Source organism: Tauraco erythrolophus, chromosome 16 (assembly GCF_009769465.1).
Source record: "Tauraco erythrolophus isolate bTauEry1 chromosome 16, bTauEry1.pri, whole genome shotgun sequence".
Lineage (NCBI taxonomy): Eukaryota > Metazoa > Chordata > Aves > Musophagiformes > Musophagidae > Tauraco > Tauraco erythrolophus.
In genome coordinates, this window is record NC_141480.1 from 17371573 (window position 1) to 17394407 (window position 22835).

The window sequence follows — 22835 nt, forward strand, 5'->3', positions numbered from 1 at the left end:
GCGCTGTAGGGAGAGGGGTCAGAAAGGTATTATTACTATTGTATTTGCTTTATTATAAGGTTTGTTTTATTTTGTTTTATTTGGAAAGCAAGCCATTCCTTCTGACAAAGGAGAAAGTTTTTTTTTTGTTTGTTTTGGGTTTTTTTTAAGAAATTGAAGTGGAGAAAGGTATTTAATGAATTGATAGACCTTTTCCTAACCTTTTAATCAGATGTTCTCCTTTAAGGGAGTACTATCCACGCTTTCCCTCTCCACTCCCTAGTTTTTAAAAACTATTGTTATGTACCTTCTTCCAACTCTAGTAGGAAGAATTCGAGTTCTTAACTCCTTTGGTTACTTGTCACTGACCCCAGTCTAAAAGAGGAGCAGCAAAAAAGAAAAGAGGTAAAATTGAGCAAAGTCACACTGGTTAGTGCAAGCTCCCTCTGTTCATGGCTTGAGTTCTTCATTTTGGTAATGAAGCATTATCTTACTTATTTTTTCTTGAGATGTGGAGAGTACAGAGGAAGCCTGCAGAGTAAAATCGAGGAGAAAGGAAGAAGTCACCTTCATTAACCAGGCATTAACATATTAAACTGCTGCAGCAATTGTCAAAGTGATCACATGATTATGCCCCTAGTAGATTGACTTAAACCTTTTCCAGTCACTTAGTCCTTCGTTTGAAAGAGAAGAGTGTGAAACCATCTGCCTGGAATCCACTTGGGTATTTTTTCATCCTCACCTTCATAAGCAGGTGGTCTAGTAGTCTTAAGAATTTTTTTTTAACTCTCACATGGTCTGGTTAATCTCGTAAGGGATTAACATCAAAACATGTGGGAGAGAAAATAGTCATTATGAGGCAGCCAACACTCTCCAAAACTTTACTGGGCAAGCTCATCTGTCAAGAGCCCTTTCCGTCTTGTAGTTGCTGCTGAAAGCTGAGATCAACTGACAAATCTGCCAATCAGAGTTTTGCAGTTGGCTTAGCAGATACTTCAAATGAGGTCAGAGGAGTTGTCAGGCCCAGTTTAATATTCTCACTTTTTTTTCCCCCCCTCTTCAAGATACCTTTCCTTGGGGCTGGAATTAAAATTCATGAAAGAAGAGTTTCTGATAATCTTCGTCCTTTCCATGACCGTATGGAGGAATGTTTCAAGCACTTGAAAGTCAAAGTGGAAAAACAATATGGAGCCAGAGAACTGGTATGGCTCTCCTTTTAACCTCTCCTGCACTTTCTTTTTACTCAAGACACCTCTTGTTCTTCTAAGCAAAAACACATATTAAACTTCTGTTGCTTGTGGGTTTTCTTGTGATCTGAAGGTAGTAAGACCTGAGTTTTATAGTCGAAGAGTTGATTCAGTTCTCTGACCTATTAAATATTCCTCATTCTGGAAGATTAGGAGTATTTTATTATGTCTATTAAAACTGCAATTCTTTTCTGCCTTATTAGGGAAGTAAAAGCAAATTCTCATGGTTGTCATCTTTGTAATTTTTCTTAGTAGTTCAGGGCTTTGATCTGCAATTGATGTCTTCCTGCACTAGCCACTTCCAGCTGTGTTGTGAAGTAAAATCTATCACGTGTATAATGCTATAAATACTAGTTGAGACCAAACTGAACTGTATGGGAATTGAAGGACAGCTTCTAACACAAACTCTCCAGACAATTCTATTTGAGCTTGTGCAGACTAGTAAGAAAGATGTTGGCTGGTTTGGGGATTAAACACCAGTTGCTTCAGAAATTATTTTATGTTGTTGTTTTCAGTGCTGATGATTTTATTAGAAGAGTTATTTCTTCTGTTACAGGGAAAAAGTAGCAAGTTTCTAACCTAAATTTTTGATATTGTGCTGTGTTACACACCTATATGATGAAAATTCTACATATTTATCTCAGTATGTTTTGCTTATTTTCAGTTCCACGCCACCATCTTAGCAATAATAAAGAGGCTGTAAACCGCAAATTAGCTATCTTGCCTAATGCTTGAACCCTTCAGCACTCTTACAGATCAGTTTTGGGTTTTTTTAAAAAAAGCAACCTATTTAAAATTTTGCAAGAATAGAGAATGTACTTTTTGAATTGCATTACTGCCGTTTCACCATGTCTCATTCTCTCTGGTGGCCTGCCTGAGCATTTTTATTAAAAGGACCGAATAAAAAAAGTTAGGCAGCTTCCTTGCAAGATTCTGGCCATTCGAAGGATGAGCAGCATGTAAACTCATTGCATGTAAACTCTTCAAAGCACTTGAAAATAATTACTGAAATGACAAATGTTTCCAAGTCTTCTGCTAGATATCAGAGTCTTGGTGAGAAATGGCATCAGAAGGAAAGTATTTTGGAATTCGGCATATGAAATTATGCATACATTTTTAATATTTTCTGGATAATCAGAACAAACCCCTGTGCTTTAATATGAAGTGTTTTTTAAAAGCTGTTCGTATCTCATTTATAGGATAGAAATTGAATTAGGCTGGAAAAGTAGTTTATGGTACGCACACACTGGGAAATTCTCAAAAACCTGCCCTATATCATGACACTGTGATGAGGTAACTAGGGGCAGACATGCTCATCCCAGGAAATAACTCGAACAGAAAATGAGAGAAGAGCTGACTGCACTCCACAATTTAGATCCCAGAAGCCACCCCTGAAGAAAGAAAACAGTTGGAGAATTAGCCAAGAAATGTCATTCTTGTCCCTACCTTATTAACAAGAGTACCAGGAAAACGTCAGGTTGTTTCAGTTAACTTTGACCCAGCCTGCAAAGCCTCAATAACCATCAGCTTTAAGACGAATGTTTCCACTGTGATAGCTAAATCTTTTCAAGAAGATTTGGAGGGAAATCTCCTTTTTCTCCTTCCACTGCAGAACATACCAGCTTCATGCTTTGCAGAGAGAGATGGTGCAGCAGATGTGGCTTTGTACAATATGCATGCAGTATGACCTGGAGAATCCTTCTGTTCTTCCTCTCTGGCTCTTAGGGAAATATTAATTCTGCCCAACATTTGCAAACACATAATCAAAAAAGATGACAGAACCTGGGGTATCGAAGAGGAAGCAGGATTAGTGTTTTGGAGCAAGGACTAACTAAATGTATTTGCCAAAGCAAGTACTTTAATGGCATACCCCGGGCCTGTTGAAAATAAGATCAGCAGACACTGTTTATTTTAATTCCTTTTTCAAACATAATTGTGTAAATTGTAGTTTATTTAGCTACTCACTGTATAGTTGAGTTTGAGGTCTGAGACCATATCCAGATAGAAGAAACAATCACAGGAATTGATGGTAGCAAATAACTTTGAACACCAAGTGTTCAAACATCTGTGCTATCTTCAAGACCTAGCGAAAAGGGATGAAATGAGGTTCACACAAAGTTGTTTGATAGAAAATGTTTCTCTTTTCCATCCTGTAGCCAGAATTTGATGACAAGAGAGTAGGACGGCCAAGATCAATGCTGAGATCCTATCGTCAGTTATCAATTATTTCCCTGAGTTCCATGAATTCAGACTGCAGTACTCCAATCAAAATTGCTTCAGAAAGGTTGGTTATGAACACAATACAATTTTTCTTTCACTCCTGGTTTTTGAACAGTTTTATGGGATGAAACTAAAAAACTGAAAAAAAAAAAAAAAAAAAGGCAGTCAAGGGTAAAGACAACTAGCAGTCTTTTCAGACTATGCCAAAATTAATTTTAACTGTAGCTATCACTTCCTGCAGGCTTAAAGCTACGGTATTTCAACCTTAATAGACAAAATATACTCAAGCCTCACTGAAAAAAAGTGGCATTTCATTTTCAGGAAAAAAATATTTTATAATTTAAGTGACATTTTAAAAAATACAAAGATTTGGGGTTTTTGCAAGTTTCTCTTTATGCAGCTTTTAACTTAATTTGCATCTTTTTGCTTGTAAAAATTGGAGGAAGAGGAAAGCTGTTACAAACTTAGAAGTAAGGAGGTGGAATGTTTTAGTAAAGCCTGTAGTAATGTAAAATGCTTTGCTTAATACGCTTTCTTAGCTGCAGCACTGGGAAACATAAAGACTTCCAAGTCTGAGAGAACAGTTATAGGTATATTGATTCGCTTTTTCATCCACAAATTGTTTTGATCACTTCATAAATTATCCTTTGGGCATATAGAACTCTTTCCTGAACAAGGCACATACAAAATTGATCTTGCTGAGCTGCTGATTGTGATTTTTTTTTTTTTTTAAACATCCGATCTTCCTTTTTGAGTAGTAAAAAAAAAGATATATATAGTAGTAAAAACTTTTAAACAGCAAAAAGTCCAAAAATGTATGGCCCTAACTTGGAAGTGTTTCTTCTTAAGGTACCCCTCTATTCTTCCATGTTTGACTGCCAGTTCATTGTTTAACATCACTTAGTTAAATTTTCGAGCTGTCTAACGAAGATGTGTGGTATCACACGTTCCGAGATGCCCAAAGCTGCTCCCCCTGCCCCGCAGGTTCCGCGCAGGAAGGGCCTGGCACACAAACCTGAACTGTGGTGTATCTGCCAGCCCCGTGTCTCCCGTGGAACCAGACAACTGTACTTAAGCAGCTGAATCATGCACCTGCTTTTAATTCTTGTGATACTAATTTGTTTCTAGGAAGCATAAGTCAATAAATTCACCATGCTACTTGCTTTAAAAGTTTTTTTTTGTAAAATAAGTTCAGCTCCATGTTCAATAGGCTAATTACATCTGCAGAGAAGGGAGTAAAGCCAGCACCAATTTCATATTTGGGGTGGTTTTTTTAAAATGAAAAATAGTCCAATTTTTATGAAAATTAGAGGAAAAGGAAGGAGATTTTTTTTTCTTTGTCACTAGGTATGTACATTGTTGTCCAATATGGTGAAATGAATAGGAGGATGTATTTAAAACATGAGAATAAATAGTAGTACTCTGTTGCACTGTGTTCAACAACTAAAATAACATGTCTTGCTATCAGCACCATCATCGTGCATAAACTTGCCATATGATCTCTAACTCTGTCTAGTTTAGGAGTTCTTAAGCTAATGCAAAAATCTTTAAAAAGAAATTTGCACTCATTAATATTTTACATTCTATGCAAAATTTTAAGATGATATCATACCTCCTAAAGGCATCTTTTTTGTTGCCAGCTGAAGCACGTTATATACTTTTTGCCAACAGTTTGCAAGGCTGCATAGAATGTTGAAGGAAAGGATGATCTGCATTTATATTTCACAGGGAAATGGCATCAGAATACCAGTGGCCTTTAAAATCTCACTCAGCAACTTGTACTTTCTTCTTTTGCTCCTGCAGCTTTGATCTGGAAGTAGTGCTACCAAAGCCAGTAAAAGCAGAATCAGAGGAGGCTGCTCTGCAAATTAATCCTCACCCTGAAGTAAAGATGAGAAGGTCCAAAAAAAGAACAAAAAGAAGCAGTGTGGTGTTTGCTGATGAGAAGACGACACCTGATATTTCGATCTCTGAAATGAAATGTGTATGTTACTGATTTAGAGTAGTATTTTATAACCCATAAAAAAGAGGACGTTACTCCTTTGCTTAGGAAAAGAAAAATATATCACGTAGAACTTTAGCTCTCATAAAGGGAAATGTGCAGGATGCAGAGACGATTTGCCCTGCCACGAATGAGACCTGCAAGATGCTGAGGAGGAAACAAATCAATGGAAAAATCAGAACATCCCTACTTGCTTATGATGACAGATAATCCAGCCCTGAAGTTGCAAATTCTGAAGCTTGGTTAGCTTGAAATGGAGTACTGTATTGGGAGGCTTTCCTGTGGAGAGGCAATTGACTGTGCTGACATTTTGAGGCAGCTCCTTGCAGTCAGTGCTGTTTCAGAAGTGATGAGACCTGTATGATTTGTACCTTGGTATGGAACGTGCAGCTGTAGGAAATTGCAAGATTGCAAACAGTGTTCCTTAAATGGTGCCAGCCTGAAGTTTGGAAGCGCTGGCATCTCTCGCTCCATAAATCATCTGAGTGCTTTTATTGCTCTGCTACATCATTAGAATGACTTATATAACTTACATTGTGCCTTTTTTTTTTTGTAGTTTAATTCTCAGGAGACTTTTCTTCTTTTAGTATAAAAAGAAATAATAAAATTGGCAAGATGTCCTCTTGATACACAAGCCCTGTCTAAATTAAAATGTCAGGCAATAACAGATTGTTGAATTACATGGAGAGACCATAAGTTATTTCATCAAAAATTTTTGGAGGAATCATCAAAGGCAAAGTGAATTCAATAGAAAGCTCAGATTCTCTTGGGAAACAAGGAGAAACTTATGGAGGATTATTGTTGTCTTACACTACATGTCCTTATACAAAAGAGATGCAAAGTACAGTCATGCTCTGGGAAGCATTAATATACAAACCAAGCAGCATCATTGTCTTTTGATTAAACTGGACAACACATACACCTAGCTGTGGGAATCCCACTGCAAGTTGGGTTACAGGATTTTCTTTTGTTTCAGAAGAGTAGTGACAAGCATCACAGCAGCTGAGCTGGCTGTGTTAATGCAACAGGAAAAGTTTTCAAAACATTTTTACGTTGCAGATTACAGTCAGAGCTGGCTGATGGTGTTATTCCCAAGATACGGTAGGAATACCATCCTAGACTTCCAGATTACAGAATCTCTTCTAGCTGGGTTTTTAGAGTAATTTTTTTTCAATGTGGAATGAGAAGTATTTATCTAACTACAAATCATCTGCAAAACGGTTACATGTTTTTAGATAGTGTATAATATTATATGTGGACCGAATTCTACTGCTTCTAGTTACTCTTATTGTTTATTCAGCAAACAATTCCGTAAAGAATTCGGATTAGGCATGACAGTTTGTTTATTAATTACTTTCTTTCATGCTTTTCACAAAATATTATTTTGCTTAGATCTTTGTTGCTCATATCTCAGTTCATCATTAACAGCTTTTTTCTTTATTAAACAGCTGTCAAGGAAATACGAGTTCATGAGTGACACCAACCTGTCAGAGCATGTGGTGGCACCTCAGAAAACGTCTGTCCTCAAGCAGATGAGTTCTGTCAGTCGTTCTATGCCAACTATCCCAGGTAAGCTCCTTACAGTAACACAAGAGTTCTGCACTTCGTTTTTGCTATGTTAAGAAAACATTGCAATAAGGGATTTGCTCCAAGCACAGCAGGGAGCTCCGTGCCTTTGATATAAAGATTACAATTTACGTGTGTAGGGTGCAAGTGAGCTGGACTGCTACTACTGCTTGGTAACACTGTGCTGCCTCATGCTAACATGGAAATTCTAACAGTGCTACTTCAGGAACTCCAGATTTTATTTCCTTGAATAGTGTGGGCATTCCCCCTGCCTTGAAAGAGGCAAAGTTTATTCATCATCTCTGCTTGTAGGGTCTCGCTGCAGCTGAGGGCAGTGTTTGAAACAGGAAGAAACGCTCTGTCCTTTGCTTTGGCAGATGAATTTCCCCGAAGTTCGCCTCGTAGTAGGGTTTTAACTTCTGCTTTTGGCGGTAGAGGGGAATCTCGTAAGCCTCCTTCGCAGCACGAGGAGGGGGAAACAGGATAACATAACTTCCCACTAGAATGACAGTTGCATGGTAGAGAAGGGGAAAGTGTAACTGAAGGTGGAACTCATTTCTAGGCCAGGGGCATAGAGAGAATGTGCCCTGTATCAATACCCTTCACCCCCCGCTTCTTCCATAGCACAGCCTGTTTCCTAGCCTGCACTTCCTCTGTCCCTCTCATTGTTCCTGTCTTTCCAGACACCTGTAACAGACCTTCAGCACAACCCAACAGACTGTCACGGCCCACTTCTTTTTCATGCATTATCTATTTTTTTTCTTCTTTGTCCAGATTAGTTCATTTTGTTCACTGTTCAGTTTCGCTGTAATGAAGCTCAGTGCTTCACCATTACTTATTTTTGTATTATGAGGATATAGTTAGATTAAAAATGTCTCATTTCTTTGTAGTAATTGCAGGAGTTTATTATCTTGAATTCTGCGCTATCTTACATTCTGACTCTCCTTTTTCGGTTTTGTTTTGTGCAACCCATATGTTTCATTCTAAGGATTAACTCTGTCCGTCAGCCCATCCATGGCACCTGATGAAACAATTGCATCACATAGGTTGAGTCATCCAGTGTTTCCTTCCACCTCAGATGGTGACAAGAAAACCTTCAAAAAAAAGAAAGTTAACCAGTTATTTAAAACAATGGTAAGTTCTGTGTGTTTATGGGGAAAAAAGAAAGTGTTACCTCCTCAAAAATTCTATGCTCTGAAAATTGAGTCAATTTAAAATACTGTGAGAGCATAAGTCAAACTCTTTTTTTTTTTTTTTTTTTTCCCTTCTCTCATCAGAGAGAGGAGTAGAATCTCATTGGGGAAGCAAAAATTTGCGTCTGGCTGTGCTTTCTGGAGTGTGGATGTACATCTTGGTGTGTGTTTTAAGACTTTTACAAGGATGTGCAGTTCTGCATCTGCACCACGAGAGGTCTCATCTGACCTACTGCTTCTCTCTCATTTGCTTTATATAACATTTGTTAGCAAAAGAGGACAGCAAATAATTCGTGTTCTATTTAATTACGTTGGGCAGTTGGCACTAGCATCACAGTGAGGTAGGCATAACATATGGCAGAACATGCCCAGTGTGAGTCAATTTCTGAGGTCAGAGATGCTTATTTGAAAGTAGAAATTGGCTTATGCTGGAGTCATTAATGTTGCTTAAAACAGGTCGTCTTCCTTTAAAGGAGGAAACCTTTCACTGATTTCTGTAGAAATTTCACAAGATTGAATTTAATGTAGTGTTTGAAAGCAAAAAAAAAAAAAAAAGTACATTCAGTGCAGACATTAAAATTCAAAAGTTGTAAAGTTTTCCTATTTTTTCAGGTAGTGGGAGGGTGACATTTAATGCAGAAGCTGGTAGCTACTGATATGCATGCTGCATAAGTGTTCCCTGACACTCGTAATATTTTACATGTCAGCTCTTTAGTGATCTTTCAAAGCGAAGTTTGATTATTTATTTTTTTAGAAAATTTTTGAAAAATTTTCCTGGTGACTAGGTTTTATTTTCATCCATTGGTTTCTGCAGTCTTTTAAAAAATATAGGTAGTGCCATCAGGGACCACAGAGCAAGATTTAGGGAAATGGCATGTAGATGTGTTCATAATCATATTTTTCTGGCAGGAAAAGAATAACTGATTAATTTGAAGTCTGTAGGATTTCACCTATATTCAATTTACACATACTTGTTCTTTTCAGACCCAGGAGTTACAGCTTTTCACCATGATCTCATCCACTCATATATAAGCCTAAATAGCATATAAAATGAGGAGGACAAAATATCCTTTTTTGTAAGTCTGAAAGAGGACCGAATAAAACTAAAAATTGACTTGTATAGTGCTTCACAGCATGACTGGAATCGTATGGACAGGTTTAAATACAGGTTTATGGTTTTGCAGGGTAGAGAAATTAATTCATAATATCCAGGATTTGGTCAATGTCTTTTTTCTCCAACCACAGTTTAAGGCCACAAGCTAGTAATTAATATACATAGTACTGACTCCAATCCAGTAGTCATTTTAACATATGGCACTCTGTTCCTCCTTTTTTGCAGCGCATTTCCAAAGTTCTAGAAGATGGAAAGCAGTCTGTGGAGCATCATTTCAAATCTTCATCTACAGATCTGTAATACATTCCGTTACAAGACCACTGCTTAACCAAAACTGATTGTATATACCTATATATCCTATTTTAGAGCACCACCTACTCTAAAGAAAGGCACTGATAACATAGATGACTAATAAAGAATATGAACAACAATATTTATGCAGTAACATTTGAAGAAAATGCTACAGGATATGGAACAAAGTTTAGTGAGCCCCTGGGTGTACAAGACAAAGGGCATTGTGTGTTCCCTAGTGACAAAGCTCATTCCTGGGAAGAAAGACTTATTAAAAGGGCATTACTATATAATGTAAGCTGGATCCTGTTCTTTTCGAAGAGCACAGAAGTCATCGTTTTGTGTAGCTTATATAGACACACTCCAGCAATCTTTAAACTGTTCCTGGCAGTGTAGTCAAGGCAACAGATGGCTCAGCACAAAATAGCCACTGACAATTTCCTCTGTGGCTGTAGCTGAATTAACAGTCCCTAGATCCCTCTGCTGCCCCCACCACACTGCTCTATATCCTCGATCTTTCTCAGAGTGATGTCTATGACTGTGGCACCATATGCCTGAGTTATTTTCAGAACAACGTCTATTATGTTGAAAACGTGCAAAAGTTATTTACACGTGTACAAATTGATACTATATCCAGCAGTATGGTAAACAAAACCTGCATTTTCTGCTGTTCATCAATAAAATGTTAAAAAAAATATTTTATTTGCCTTGAACCTTTCTCCCTGAAATCTCTGTATAGAATTGTGTATAAGGTAATAGTTTCTTACTGACAGTGAGTGGAATTCTGCAAGTCCAAGTCTTCTGCTTTCCAAATGTATTTTCTGTGTTTCTCCAACTTACGAGGTAGAGTTGGAAGATGACGCCTCATTGGCATGAAGCTAGACAGCACTGCAGGTCAGCATCTCGGGTTTTTTACAACCTGTCAGTTCTTTCTAAAGGCAAATGTCTTATCCAAATATAAAGGTTCCTAAAAGGTGAAGAATTGATTTCCTTCACTCATCCCTTTGTGTTTCAGACACCTGCATAGGTTTGTATTCATTAAATAAAATATTACCGTGGATAGTGTTGTGGACCGGAGATACTGGCCTTGTTGCCATTTATATGGATATGGGCAAGACAAAGAGGTTCAAATGATTCCTTGCTGAGTGGTTGAATCAGTGGAAAGACATGTTCAGTTTGTTCTAAGCCTAAGTAATTCTATAAACACTTCGATGTTCAGCATGAACAATTTATTTAATGAATGCGAGTTGTCGGTGTCAAACTGTTTTCTACAGAAATAATTAGCGATTGTTTTCTGTGAGAAGTTTGAAATATTTGCCATTGGAACTACTACTGCGCCAAGAAATACTTTTCACTAGAATAATAGTAGACAGCAAACAAAATGGGTCCAGTCTTAACACTAACTAGAGTGCGTGTTGGCGTGGGTACTGATAGACTTTTTGTTTCATTGCTTTTCACAGCAACTTGATACTGCTCCTGAGGAAGCACAGAGGAAGACCAAGGCTCTTCTAGAAAAAACCTCTGTTTGATAGAGTAGGTTATCTGTGAGTGGGAGAAAGTCAAAGGTTGATGGGTCCATGTTTAACATCTTGCTAACCTGAAGGAAGAAGAGGGAGGGTACCCAGGTTGACCTTCAACATTATTTGCAGATAAATTGAAGAAATATTGATATCACAAAATAAAAAGTATTTTAACAGTAAAGGTTTGCTTCTACTGGAGGTGAGTAAGATGATGATTTAGCAACTGTTTATTCTTTACAAAGATACCTGTTAAGGTTATCTTTTGCTTATTGCATCTTCTAGCTGTGCTTCGATGTGAGAGTGGAAGAAAAGAGTTTTAGCTCAAGCTGCTGTTACAAGTACCGTGATTCAGAATAAAAAAGTACAAAGAATGGAAGGGAAGGAAGAGCCCAGAAAGAAATAGCAGGAAGGCAGGAGCACAATGTCTAGAGGAGGTCTGGTGTTGAGTGTTTAGCTAGTGGTTCGAGATTCATGCTTGTGTTTTGCTCAGGTTTTAGTATAATTTTTGATCAAGAGTTTAGATTCACACTTAATTTACTAAATATCAACAAAAATCTTATTAATTGTCCCACGTCACAGATTGTCCTCTTCTTGCCAGCCCAGTTTTGGATCTATTTCAAGCCTGAAATCATATAAATCAACTCTGAGCAGAAAAGCAAATTTAATTAAGAAAAAATAACTGCCAAGAACAGGGCATACATGGAACTGGAATTAAAAGAATGTTTGAATAACAAGCTCCAGCCATTCACAAGTTTCCAGAAACTGTGGATACTGCTATTTAGTCCAAATAAACATGAAGAACAAGTGATGCCCTGGGATAATAAAGTGCAAGTATGGCAATCTGGCAATATGTGTTAAAAAATGTAAATAAGCCCTGATTATTGTCATTTCTGTCACAAGCTAAACAGGCCTCTAGTTCACCTAAGCAGAAGATCATCTGTTAGGTGGCACAGAATCTGTGTATTTGGCATTCTCTGAGGTGAAGCACAGAGGGCAGAGATATACTCCAGTATAGGGTCAGGTTTTGGCTGCTGTCCCAGGGCATTAATGGAGCAGGGGTAGCTTCACCTGTAATCCGTGTAGCCCTACCACCTCTCACCATGCAAGGTTAGAAAAGCATTTCTGGACGCAACAGTGTTTTCATGTGCTTTTTGTATCAGAGTTTATTTCATTTCTCTCAGATGTTTCAGCCAGTCTGCACAGTAACAATCTGGCTTTCGGGGTTGCACGGCACTGAGATAATGGTTGAGTATGTGAGTGTAATAAATAATTTCTTTAGCATGGGGTAGGAGAGACTGCATGTGCAGCTGAGGTTTATGTGCTGACTTGTAGAAAGCTGTTAAACTTTCTATGCAACGTCATAAGATGTATTTAAGCTGCGTGCCGTGTATGGTCAGATAGCCAGATGTCTGGGTTTTAGACACCAGCGCCTGGGCTTTCTCTCTCGTGGAGTGCGACACCGCGTTAATAGCAGTGGTCTAGTTCCAGAAGAGCTGCCGTGTTAATGCAGCATCAGGCCTGGTCAGAGGCAGCAGATGTTAGTGTTCTGCTACACCAGTTTATTCTGGAGTATTCTTTAACTAACTTGAGTGTCCGGCTTGCCCTTGTTTGTGCCACGTAGTGCTACTGTCCAAGTCCTCATTATGAAATTACGACTTAGTGATTCATTCTGGGGAGAATTTAATGCTCTTGAAATTTCAATTAAAATTAGCTGGTGAGAGCTATAGGAAGATGCTCAGAGTAGAAGTCAATAAGGATCAAGTTTCTGAGCAGGAAGAAGAGTTTTATTAAAGATTTTACAGACCTTTGGAACGCAGCGTGTTCTTGAACTGAGAATTAATGTGTGATAGACTTGTGTGTTTGTTGCAGGTGCTGCTTGACATTGAACTTTTTATCTGTATCACATGCAGTCTGTAATCTTTTTTATTAGACAATGGAAATTTTGGTTTAGTAGAATCATAGAATGGTTTGGGTTGGAGAAGACCTTAAAGATAATCTAGTTCCAACCCGCAGTGGGGGTAATGGGTGCCACATCGATTATCCATATGGAGTCCACAGACACGTTAGGCAGCAGTGGATCTCTGGTTTCATTTTTGTAGTTGATATTGTTCGGTCTGGCTTTCGGATTTTTCTTTAGCTCTCAGATTTGTTTCATCCAAGTCCCTGACCTTTCCTTAAAGACTCATTAAGGCAGAATTCTCACTCTGTCTTGGCACACCACAGTCTTATATGGGAGAGAGAGAGAGGACTGGATTTCTTCGTAATTTCAGAAATGCAGAATTTTAAGGTAACAATTTTCTCCTTTTTTAGCCTGTTCACAGTTGATACAAGGTCACAACAAACACATGAAATTAACTCAGCCCAGTATGTTAAACTAAAGGCAGCATAACACTGTGCAAATCAATTTTCCTGGATGTGCTACTAATGTGTCACATGAACGGTAGCCTTGGCGTAGAAGACTGAGAGTCTCGAATGTGTCCAGTTTCATCATGTTTAAATTGAAGGAACCTTGTGCCATCCTGGTCTCTGAAGAACAGAACTCATATAATCAACGTGGTGGACTATGCTGCTTTCCATATGAGATTTGAGATGCGGAGGCAGTTTGCTCCCACAATTACTGATACGAGGAAGCTGTAACCAAATAACGGTGGAAAATTTTCCTTAGTGTGGAGGACATCAAGTAGACAGGGTGATGATGATGATTTTTTAGCAATAGCTACTATATTCTACTCAGTGTTTTCAGGCACCAGCCGTTTTACTGCAAAAACCAGCTGAAGAGCAGTTCCTAACCTGAACTGGCAGAAAGCAATAAACCTGTGCCAAACGCTGGTTCACAGCTCTTAGGAGAGCAGGGAACGGGTAGACAAGTTAATGCTTTTGTGTCATGTTTAGATTAGATCTAAGGAAGAAATTCTTCACTCTGAGGGTGGTGAAACACTGGAACAGGTTGCCCAGAGAAGTTGTAGATGCCCCATCCCTGGAGGTGTTCAAGGCCAGGTTGGATGGGGCTTTGAGCAACCTGGTGTAGTGGAGGGTGTCCCTGCCCATGGCAGGGGGGTTGGAACTAGATGATCTTTGAGGTCCCTTCCAACCATTCTGTGATTCTCTGATTCTGTTACTAAAGTTACTGAAATTTCAGTGGCAAAATGGATTCAGAGATTGAGTTGCTCTCTTTAACCCGTTTGATATTCACAGCTTTTACTGTTTGCCTGTTTTGCTGCTTGCTTCATTGCTGACGGCAACGATGGAGCAGACTCTTTCACTCAAAATGAGTCCAAGGTATTCACAATGAATCCTGAAAGAAAAAAAATTTGGAATGATGATAGGAAACTGCTGAGGAAGCAAAGGGGACGTAGATCATTTGACTTGATCAGTTTGAGTATCAAGTCTCTTAGCAATTCAACAACTGATGGCTGGTAAATTACACAGTACAACCTATAGCCAGAGTCATAATCCATTGATTGCACTAATGAGCATAAGTTTCTGCTTTGGACTAGGATAAATCCTAAGTATTTTATTGTACTTACAACTATACAGATTCTGAATGAAAGCTGCTCACTAATGTCACAGTGTTGCACCAGCTGTATCGTATCTGGCTGATTATCAAGGGGTTTTTATTTCAGCCCAAGAGGGAGCAATGGAAGCATCTTCGGAATAATGATATAACATAAATCACTAAAGCTAGTTAAGCTCCCAAGTAGGTCTGTTCCACCTCGATCATGGGGTGAGGGCCTTTTTAAACAAGAAAAGCTGTTAAATTATGTTTTTAAAATAGCAAGGTATGACAGAAGAAGGTGGTTTGTTTTGTTATTAAATCTGTTTTTTAAGTCATCTGACGTCCAGGAGTTTTGTTTAAAGCCATCTCATCACATAATTCTCTATGCTAACTTGCTCTTCTATTTTTAAGGATTTTAGCTTAACTACCATGAAAAGACCAAGACCCTTTTTTGTTCAAGCTTCAGTGCAACGATACTTAACAGATGAAACATCCCGGAGACTGATCCATATATGCCGACATCAGTGGGAATTAGCTAGACCTAGGGCATTCTGTTTAAAAAGCAGCACAGGTCAATTCTCCAGAGTGTAGGAAAATAAAAGGGATAACTTAGCCAAACACAAAATCCTTCTCGTGTAGAAATCAAGAGAATTCAGCCGATTAAAAGCCAAATTGTCTTTTGTCTCATCCTTTTAAAACCATTTCTGAGGAGAAAGGAAAACTAAACATTTAAGAATTCTTTCTCATTCATTTTTTGAGGTGGATATGTCCATCTTGTTACATAAATCTTTTTTTCTGAGGAATGTGGAAGCCTCCATGAAAAAAGCCTGTAGTCATCTCCTATCTTGGATGCCTTGGAGCAGTCACTAGTATGAAAGTATTTACTGATATTTCCCTCTCAGAACTGAGTTCCTACTTGCTTTTAGGCATTCAGGGTCTTTTTGAGAAGGAACATTGAGCAACATTCCAGAGGCTGCCCTCAATCATAAGGACTTCACCATTAGCAATGTTTACTGCTATGGGGTGAGGAGAGTAGTTGTTCTCTATTGACTCAGTCTGTCATTTTCTGTTCTGATTTGCTATCATGATGCAGTGTGTGCTAAAGATTAACACTATAAACGAATAATTGCTCTGCAAACAAACCTCAGGTAGGCCACGGATTTCATAAACTTTAAAATGCTTCATAAATTTAATCATGGTTTTAAAATGAGGGCAGCTTGATCTGATTGTTTTTGGGATAGAATTATGCCTTTTCAATGTAGTTTTTTGTCTTCCAGGATAGCAGGAAGCTCCACTGTGCCAGGTGTGACCTTTCGTATGGCTGATCCTAGAATTAGACAGCCACTGTGAGTGTCTGTGCTTTAACAAACATCATTTCTGTGTTAATGGTTTTTTCATGAGTATCAGTGTCTGCTGCAGCTCCACGTGCTCCATTATGCATGTGAGAGTTCAGCCTGCATTTACTAGCAGGTTAATGTCAGAGGCATGAACCCTTACGCACAGTTAGCGCTTCAGAGGCCGTCCGTTTACTTCAGTGAGTTCAGCTGACGGTGGGGGGTGGCTGTTGATGGTGTTACAGTGGGTCTAAGTGGTGATTGATCTTAAGGCACAGGAAAGGTGATGGGGATCAGACATCAGTCATTTAAGGTATCTGTGCCCTGAGTCGGCAGGCTGGCTGCCCAAGAGACAGACTTATCTGGGTGAAGTAGTAGGAATCTTGCACTGTTGTTGTAACTAGAAAGTGTCTAAAAAAAAATCCATGTTTGACAGATGTTTTGAGGGAAGATTTTCCCCAGAATGTTTCCTCATATGTTTTTATACATAAGAAAACAGTGTTGGATAGAGTTGCTTTAGATGCAGCTCTTCTAGCCATGAATATGGTAATTTTTTCATACAGTAAAGCATGTTATGGTCGGATACTTGCATTCTACTGAGGAACGTGCAGTCTTTACTACATGACTTCAGTTGCTTTGACACACTCAGCAATACTTCAGTACTGCTTTGGCACACTCAATTGTACTAATGCACAATGCCTGAATTTGTAGAATCTTTCCTAACAGCTGCATTTAGGCTTCTTTCACAAGACAAGAAAACGGTACTATTGGAGATCAGTACTGGAAAACAAAAGAGCAAAGGAAAGAAACCTGAAAGAAAGATGTAAGTCTCCAAACTTACCAGAATTTCTGCACAGAATTTCAAAGCAAATGAAGGATCCTAGTATGAAAAAGTTGAAAATGTTTACATATACCATTGGTTATTTTTACGGATACCAGAATTGCAAATCTAGATCTATGTAATGTTGCTAAGGCCACAGTGATCACAGCAGTATAAAAACTTATGACTAAGTTATCTCTAGGGCAGATCCAGACTAATTCAGTACATTTTCAAAAATTGTCACTAGGGGGAGATAAGTATTTGCAATACTTTGCCCATATAATAGAATTCAAACCACTGATCTGTCTGCCCAGATACCGGGAAAACCAAAGCGGAGCAACTGGAAGTGCAAGGATTATTAACACTGTAAATCATCCTGTTCACAAGTTAGATAATCTTAGTTTACTGCAGTTAAACCCTGGTTACACTAAAACAACCTTAAGTTTATCTATGACTGGGTGTGTCTATAGAGTAGTTCACTGCACTTACTTGTACCAATTCACTTAACAGTTTTAGTTGCTAATTAATTTTCTCCAAATATTTGTGTTGTGCAATTACCAAAGGGTGTAGAACACTGAACAAAACATAGGAAAAAAAAAAAAAGGAAGTTACATTTTCTGAAAAATTTCTTTGTTCTAAAATGTATTTTCAATGAGATCTCCATTTAAATTGTGGAGTGGGTGGAGCTGATTTATGCATGCAAGCAAATACCTTGATGCTGAAATCTGACTGAAACAGAAGTATTAGCACGTTACTGTTTTTAATTTGTATAAATCCTTTGTGCATCTGATGGAAATGCACAATAATTTAATCTTTGAGACCTTTAGGAAAGATGTGCAGATTAATTTCCTTGGTAGACACAATTGATGTTCGTACAACACCTCATGTGATTTTAGCACCCTTTATTTCTAGTATAAACAAACATGTAGTGGCAGGCATAGAAGAATAAGCAGATAATCCGACAGAGATCAGCTGTTGGGAAGCTGGTAGCAGCAATGAGGTTGTCAAAGTATGATTGATTGTTGCAGAATTTCTCCATGTCTGGTTTAGGCTCGAGGTGTCCCTCTGTTGCAGGGCTGAGCATGTGTGTGTATGGAAATGCATCTGACCCCATGGGAGCCACAGGCAGCCAAACAGAAGCTGAAGATTTCTTGCCTGCCTACGGCCTGTCATGACTAATGCATGAGTCAGGGGACACTAATCTCTATCATATTAGATGTTGGCAAGATGGTGGAAGGCCTTTGTTGAAGCAGGAGTTATGACTACATTTATTATCGTAGTTCTCATGGTCAGAAAGCAGCTACTAGCCTGTATGAGGTTTTACAGTCTTCTAAAACCCCAGATATAAAGTTGCTTTAAAAATCCACAGTGGTTTTGTTCTGAAAGACTTAAAAAGTCTAAGGGCGCTTCAGCATTGCAGCATGTATGGCACAGATCCAAATGATATTGCCTTTTCCATTAATTTCGTCTTCAACCTGCATTTCTAGAAATGAAGCTCAGTTCCCTTGTTTTGCAATACTCTATTTTGTTTCCTGTGCTTTTGTAATGACCTTGAAATGACATTGTCTGCCCTGCTACACCTTCTTTCTTCTAATGGTGTGGTTTATTTCGTGCATATATTGGGCAGATGATAAGTGGAATAAGATGTGAAGGCTTCTACAAGTAACCTACTAGACAACCAGGAATATAGACAATTTGCTATTGTGTGAAAATGTCATATCAATGGATACTGAATTGTTTCTGAATTCAGTGTGTGCATTGTTTGAAACACGGTGGGTCGCTTGGTGGTATACTGAGCTGTAGGTGAACTCTTTTCTTTCAGAAACAGTTTTTCCCTCTTCTTTCTGACCACAGGAATATTTTGTATGAACTTTGCTTCAGCAAGGTGTTAAACTGTGATAACACACGAGGCCTGGGGTTATACACAATGTTGACAGTACAGCTTAAAGCTTCATATTAATTCCAGACAGATCTCTGGACCATGGGATTATCTGGCAATATACATCATTATCTGTATCAAGAGTAAACAATCAATTTAATTTCTGACTGATTAGCTAAAGTACATGAGTGCTCTATGTTGCTGCCTGTGTGAGGGACAAGTGATATCCAGTATGCTGTGAAGTTTGCCAAGATGAAGTTGCTACTACAAAGTTTGAACCTGTTTCAGTCGTTAGAGTGGGTTTGCACTCTGTAGTACTTTGCATCATGCAGGCAGGGTGCTTTTGATCTAAGCTCTCTGGAACTGTCACACTGTGAAATAGCACAATGACCTAGAAGTGCTTATGAGACTAGCAGGTATCATGCTGCATTTTGCTTTATCGTTTCAAAAGATGCAGTTAAGAAGGTAGTTAGGAGTATCTCAGCCAAAACATCACAAAAGGATATAGAGAGTTCCCCGTATTATTTTCTACCTTTTGACCCCGTGGTTTTGCTTCCCACTAAGTGCTGGTGTATACGCACTTCTCCCAAGTCACTGCATTTCAAAACCACTGAATGTGTGTGGGTTACTTTGGAGTTTAACTGAAAATGCTGAAGAGTCTCCATTTTAATGAAATCAGTTTGAACTTTTCATAACCCAAGATTTCAGACAATTTTGGTTTCCCTTGTAAAAGGGCAATCATTGTGAAGAAATATTACTGTTGACTGGAGTAGAGGGATACATAGGAGCTGACCTATGGAGAATGCTGGTTCTGCAGGGCTCGGCCTCAACCTTGCAGATTTTGGAGCTTTGCTTAAGAAACAGGGAGGAGCAAATCTTCAATAACACAATAGTTGACAACAGTTTTTGGTTTGACAGCAATCTGTGGTTGATCAGGCTTCCGACTGGTAGAGGTGTGCACACAGGGCTGTACAGTACTGTAGTAAAAAGAAATGTTAAAAAGATGATGCATCCTGTCTACAAAGACCTCACCAAACCCAATCTTTTATGATCTTTGGAAGTAGTGACCACTGAACTGATGACTCCAACATCAGCCTCCATTTTATTTCTAGAGTTTTTCAGCCCTAAACATGATCTGTTAGCATAGCTTGGTCAGCATATCATTTTTTCCCAGCCTCTTTATACAGAAGCCTCACCGCTTTTCTCCTTTCTCCGCTTCTGGGGTTGCTACCTTCTCCTTCCAGCCCTCCCAAGAACAGGAGTCTCGGTGGTGAGGACCCCAGGGCAGTGTTCCTGGCTAAACTCAATTAACTCCAGTTCTGACCAGCCCTGCTCAGCAATCACAGCTTGAGCAAAGTTTATTCTTTCCTTGCTGCCTTTTGCCTGCATGTGGCCATCTGCAGCAGAAGTGCTGTACAGGAACATGTATTGCAGTCATTCGTAGGCAGTAAGGTGTGCCCGTGGTACTGACAAAGTACCACTTTTACTGGCATTGTTTATGCTCTGATTCGAGTAAATCGGGCACGGTCAGTTGGAAGAAAAATGTTGATGATCGAATTGTGCCTACGCTAGAAGCTGTGCCAGCACACATGCCAGGGAGGGATCGGACCTTTGCACTCTTTCAGAGCTCTGAAGACAGAAGCCTACACGTGTCTTTGCACTTCATTGCTCTAAAGGCTGTGCCTGCCAGTCTTCACCTCAGTCCTTGGGTTACTCAGTTCTGTGCGACACTTTGCTCAGATGTCACATCAAGGTAGGTCTGGGAGTAACATGCATTCTCCGAGAGCTGCAGAGCACAGCTAAGGGCTGACCTTGCTAAAACGCACTGCACCGACACTTCATAACGATTAATTTGTGAAGGAAGTTTTACAACCTTCATCAGTCTCTGGTTGCAGAAGTAAATTTTTGTTTCCCCTAAAAAAGCCTGGCATATTTTCAAAGCATGTATTCACTCAGCACACACTTCAGTGTATTTTAACTGTGTCTATCCATGCAGAGACCTCAGGGAATAAGATTTAGATGCCACTCATCAAAGCCCATGATGCAGTTAGGTGAATTTTTACTTCTTGGAATAAATGAACCCTGAGCAGTCATTAATTTGCAAGTTTTTCTTATTTTCAACAGGTTGGTTTGGAAAAATGTAATCTGTTCAGAGATTTCAAAAGTTTCTTGTTTTCTGCATATATTCTGAGTCTTAGTTCATTCTAAAAGCGAATCCTGGTTTTATTTATTTGAGGATTTCTTAAATGTTTTTTCCATTGACTCATCTGTAAATAATGGGGTTTTTATTAGTATTTGTAACATTAATATTTGCAGAACTATGGATATACTTTAAAAATATATCTGTATGTTAGTAAGTTAATTAGGCAATGTTGCTCAAACAGCTTTTTGCATGTTTGTAACTCAGATTCTTAACTGAGAAAAAAATTATTTCAGATAAGTTTCATGAGGAGGGTTGTACTGACATTATTTCCTGAAAAATGAATCATCATCTGTTTTTTTTGTCCAAGTCACTTTTAGCACAGCAGTTGTCAGAAGATGAGCAAGCCCCACTATGTTCCACTCAACTTTTGTCTGTTTAATGTGTATCTCTGCCTAGACTAGTCAGCATTTTACAAACTCTGAACTCTGTCACTCAACCTCAAATAGCAACTTGTTTGTCCATAGTTGTAGTACCAATTATTTTATGTGCAGTGAAAGTGTGTATTTTTTTAAATAACAGCCGTAGAGACACAATTCTGAGCCGGCACATTCGCTAGCTTTGTCACTCTGTGCTCAATATTTCAGTTGTATGTCCAGTGAAACTTTTTTCATCTCCTTCAAAGAAACAACAATAGGAACATGGTATTGGTGAATCACTGATGCTTAGGGAGAGGGGAAATGTTAGTGCTGCTGCAGCACAAAAGATCAAGTGAATGATGAATGAGTGACATAACAAAAAAGTCTTGGGTACAGCCAGGAATTCAACTCTACAGGTCAAAAGTCGTGTTTCTGCAGAAATTATAGGCCTAGAGCCATCTTAAAGACCTTGTCATAGTAGGACTTTAATTGCATGGGTTATTAAGGCTGAGTCAAGTTCCAAATGTATGTATGTGCCTTAAAGATTAAAAAAAATATGCATCTATCCCTTCTGAAGGGAACTGTAACTGTGCTTTTAACTACAGTGCATTCTTTCATGCAGTGACGCAGCCGTAAGAGCTGTCCTTGTTCTGAGCCAGGTGCTGGTGCGACTGCAGCTCTCCTTTTTCCTCCTTCAGAAGTGCAGGGTGCCATGCAAGGCAGTAAGTGTTTCTCCATGTCATAAAGGGCTAAAGGTTTTTTTTTTGTTACTTAAAATTAAGGAATCAACTTTTGTCTGTACAGATACAAATGAAGTTACCGGAAATTAGCTGAAAAGGGCTGTGCTGAACACTGCCTCTTTCCTGTTTGGAAATTCTGCTAAGAGGTTTTATGAGCTCTCGGCATCAATCCTGCAGCCAAGAGGAAGCAGCAAATAGTGATTTCTCATTTCAGTTCACCAATTTAAGCTTTAAAGAAAGGTTTGATGATTAAGCTTGAATTTTTTTTCTTACAAGATTAATCCTTACTTTAGGGAGTAATTCCATTTGTATCAGTAAGACTGCTCACGTGAGTAACCAGCTACAGAATTTGCCTGTAGTACTGTGATTGCCTAGGGGGAAGTACCAGCAGCACTGCAATTAAAATTACAGAAAGAAAAGGAAGTCTGACCTTCTCTTTTTTTTTCTTTTTTTTTTAAGAGTATATATATGCCTGCTGTTTCATTGACGAGTGACAATGGCTTTTGCATTCTGAAGTGTTACTAGCAGCAGAGCACAATATGGCTTTTCTTTAAAAAGAAAGAAATACTAAATGGTAAAGCTTCATTGTGAAAGGTGGAAGGAGGAGGATCTCTGATGAGGGGTTTTAACTTCAAGGCACTTTAGGCTTTCTTTGTGTGCATCGCATTAGTGGAAAATTCCTTCATTCATTTAAGAAGATAAACAGTTGTAACTTCCAGGTTGGGTTGATGTGACATCAGTGACTGGCTGGGACTGCCAGCATTCCAAAAAGGATATCGTCCTCATCTGCAGCCACTCAGGGCTGTGGGGTGGAGCCTGCAGCACAAGCTGAAACATTTACAGGTGCATAAGTACGTAGGGAAGGGCACAGGTGA

General features: G+C 38.8%; 1 protein-coding gene across 1 annotated transcript in view; it reads left to right on the forward strand.

The window, feature by feature from the left end:
• Positions 1–10087, forward strand: part of DOCK2 (dedicator of cytokinesis 2) — a 194581-nt gene extending 184494 nt beyond the window's left edge. The window contains 6 exon segments of the mRNA XM_086621891.1: positions 1044–1181; positions 3383–3510; positions 5250–5430; positions 6897–7017; positions 8003–8148; positions 9547–10087. Coding sequence (XP_086478017.1) covers positions 1044–1181; positions 3383–3510; positions 5250–5430; positions 6897–7017; positions 8003–8148; positions 9547–9621 — 789 coding nt within the window. The 3' untranslated portion in view covers positions 9622–10087.
• Positions 10088–22835: the final 12748 nt, after the last annotated feature.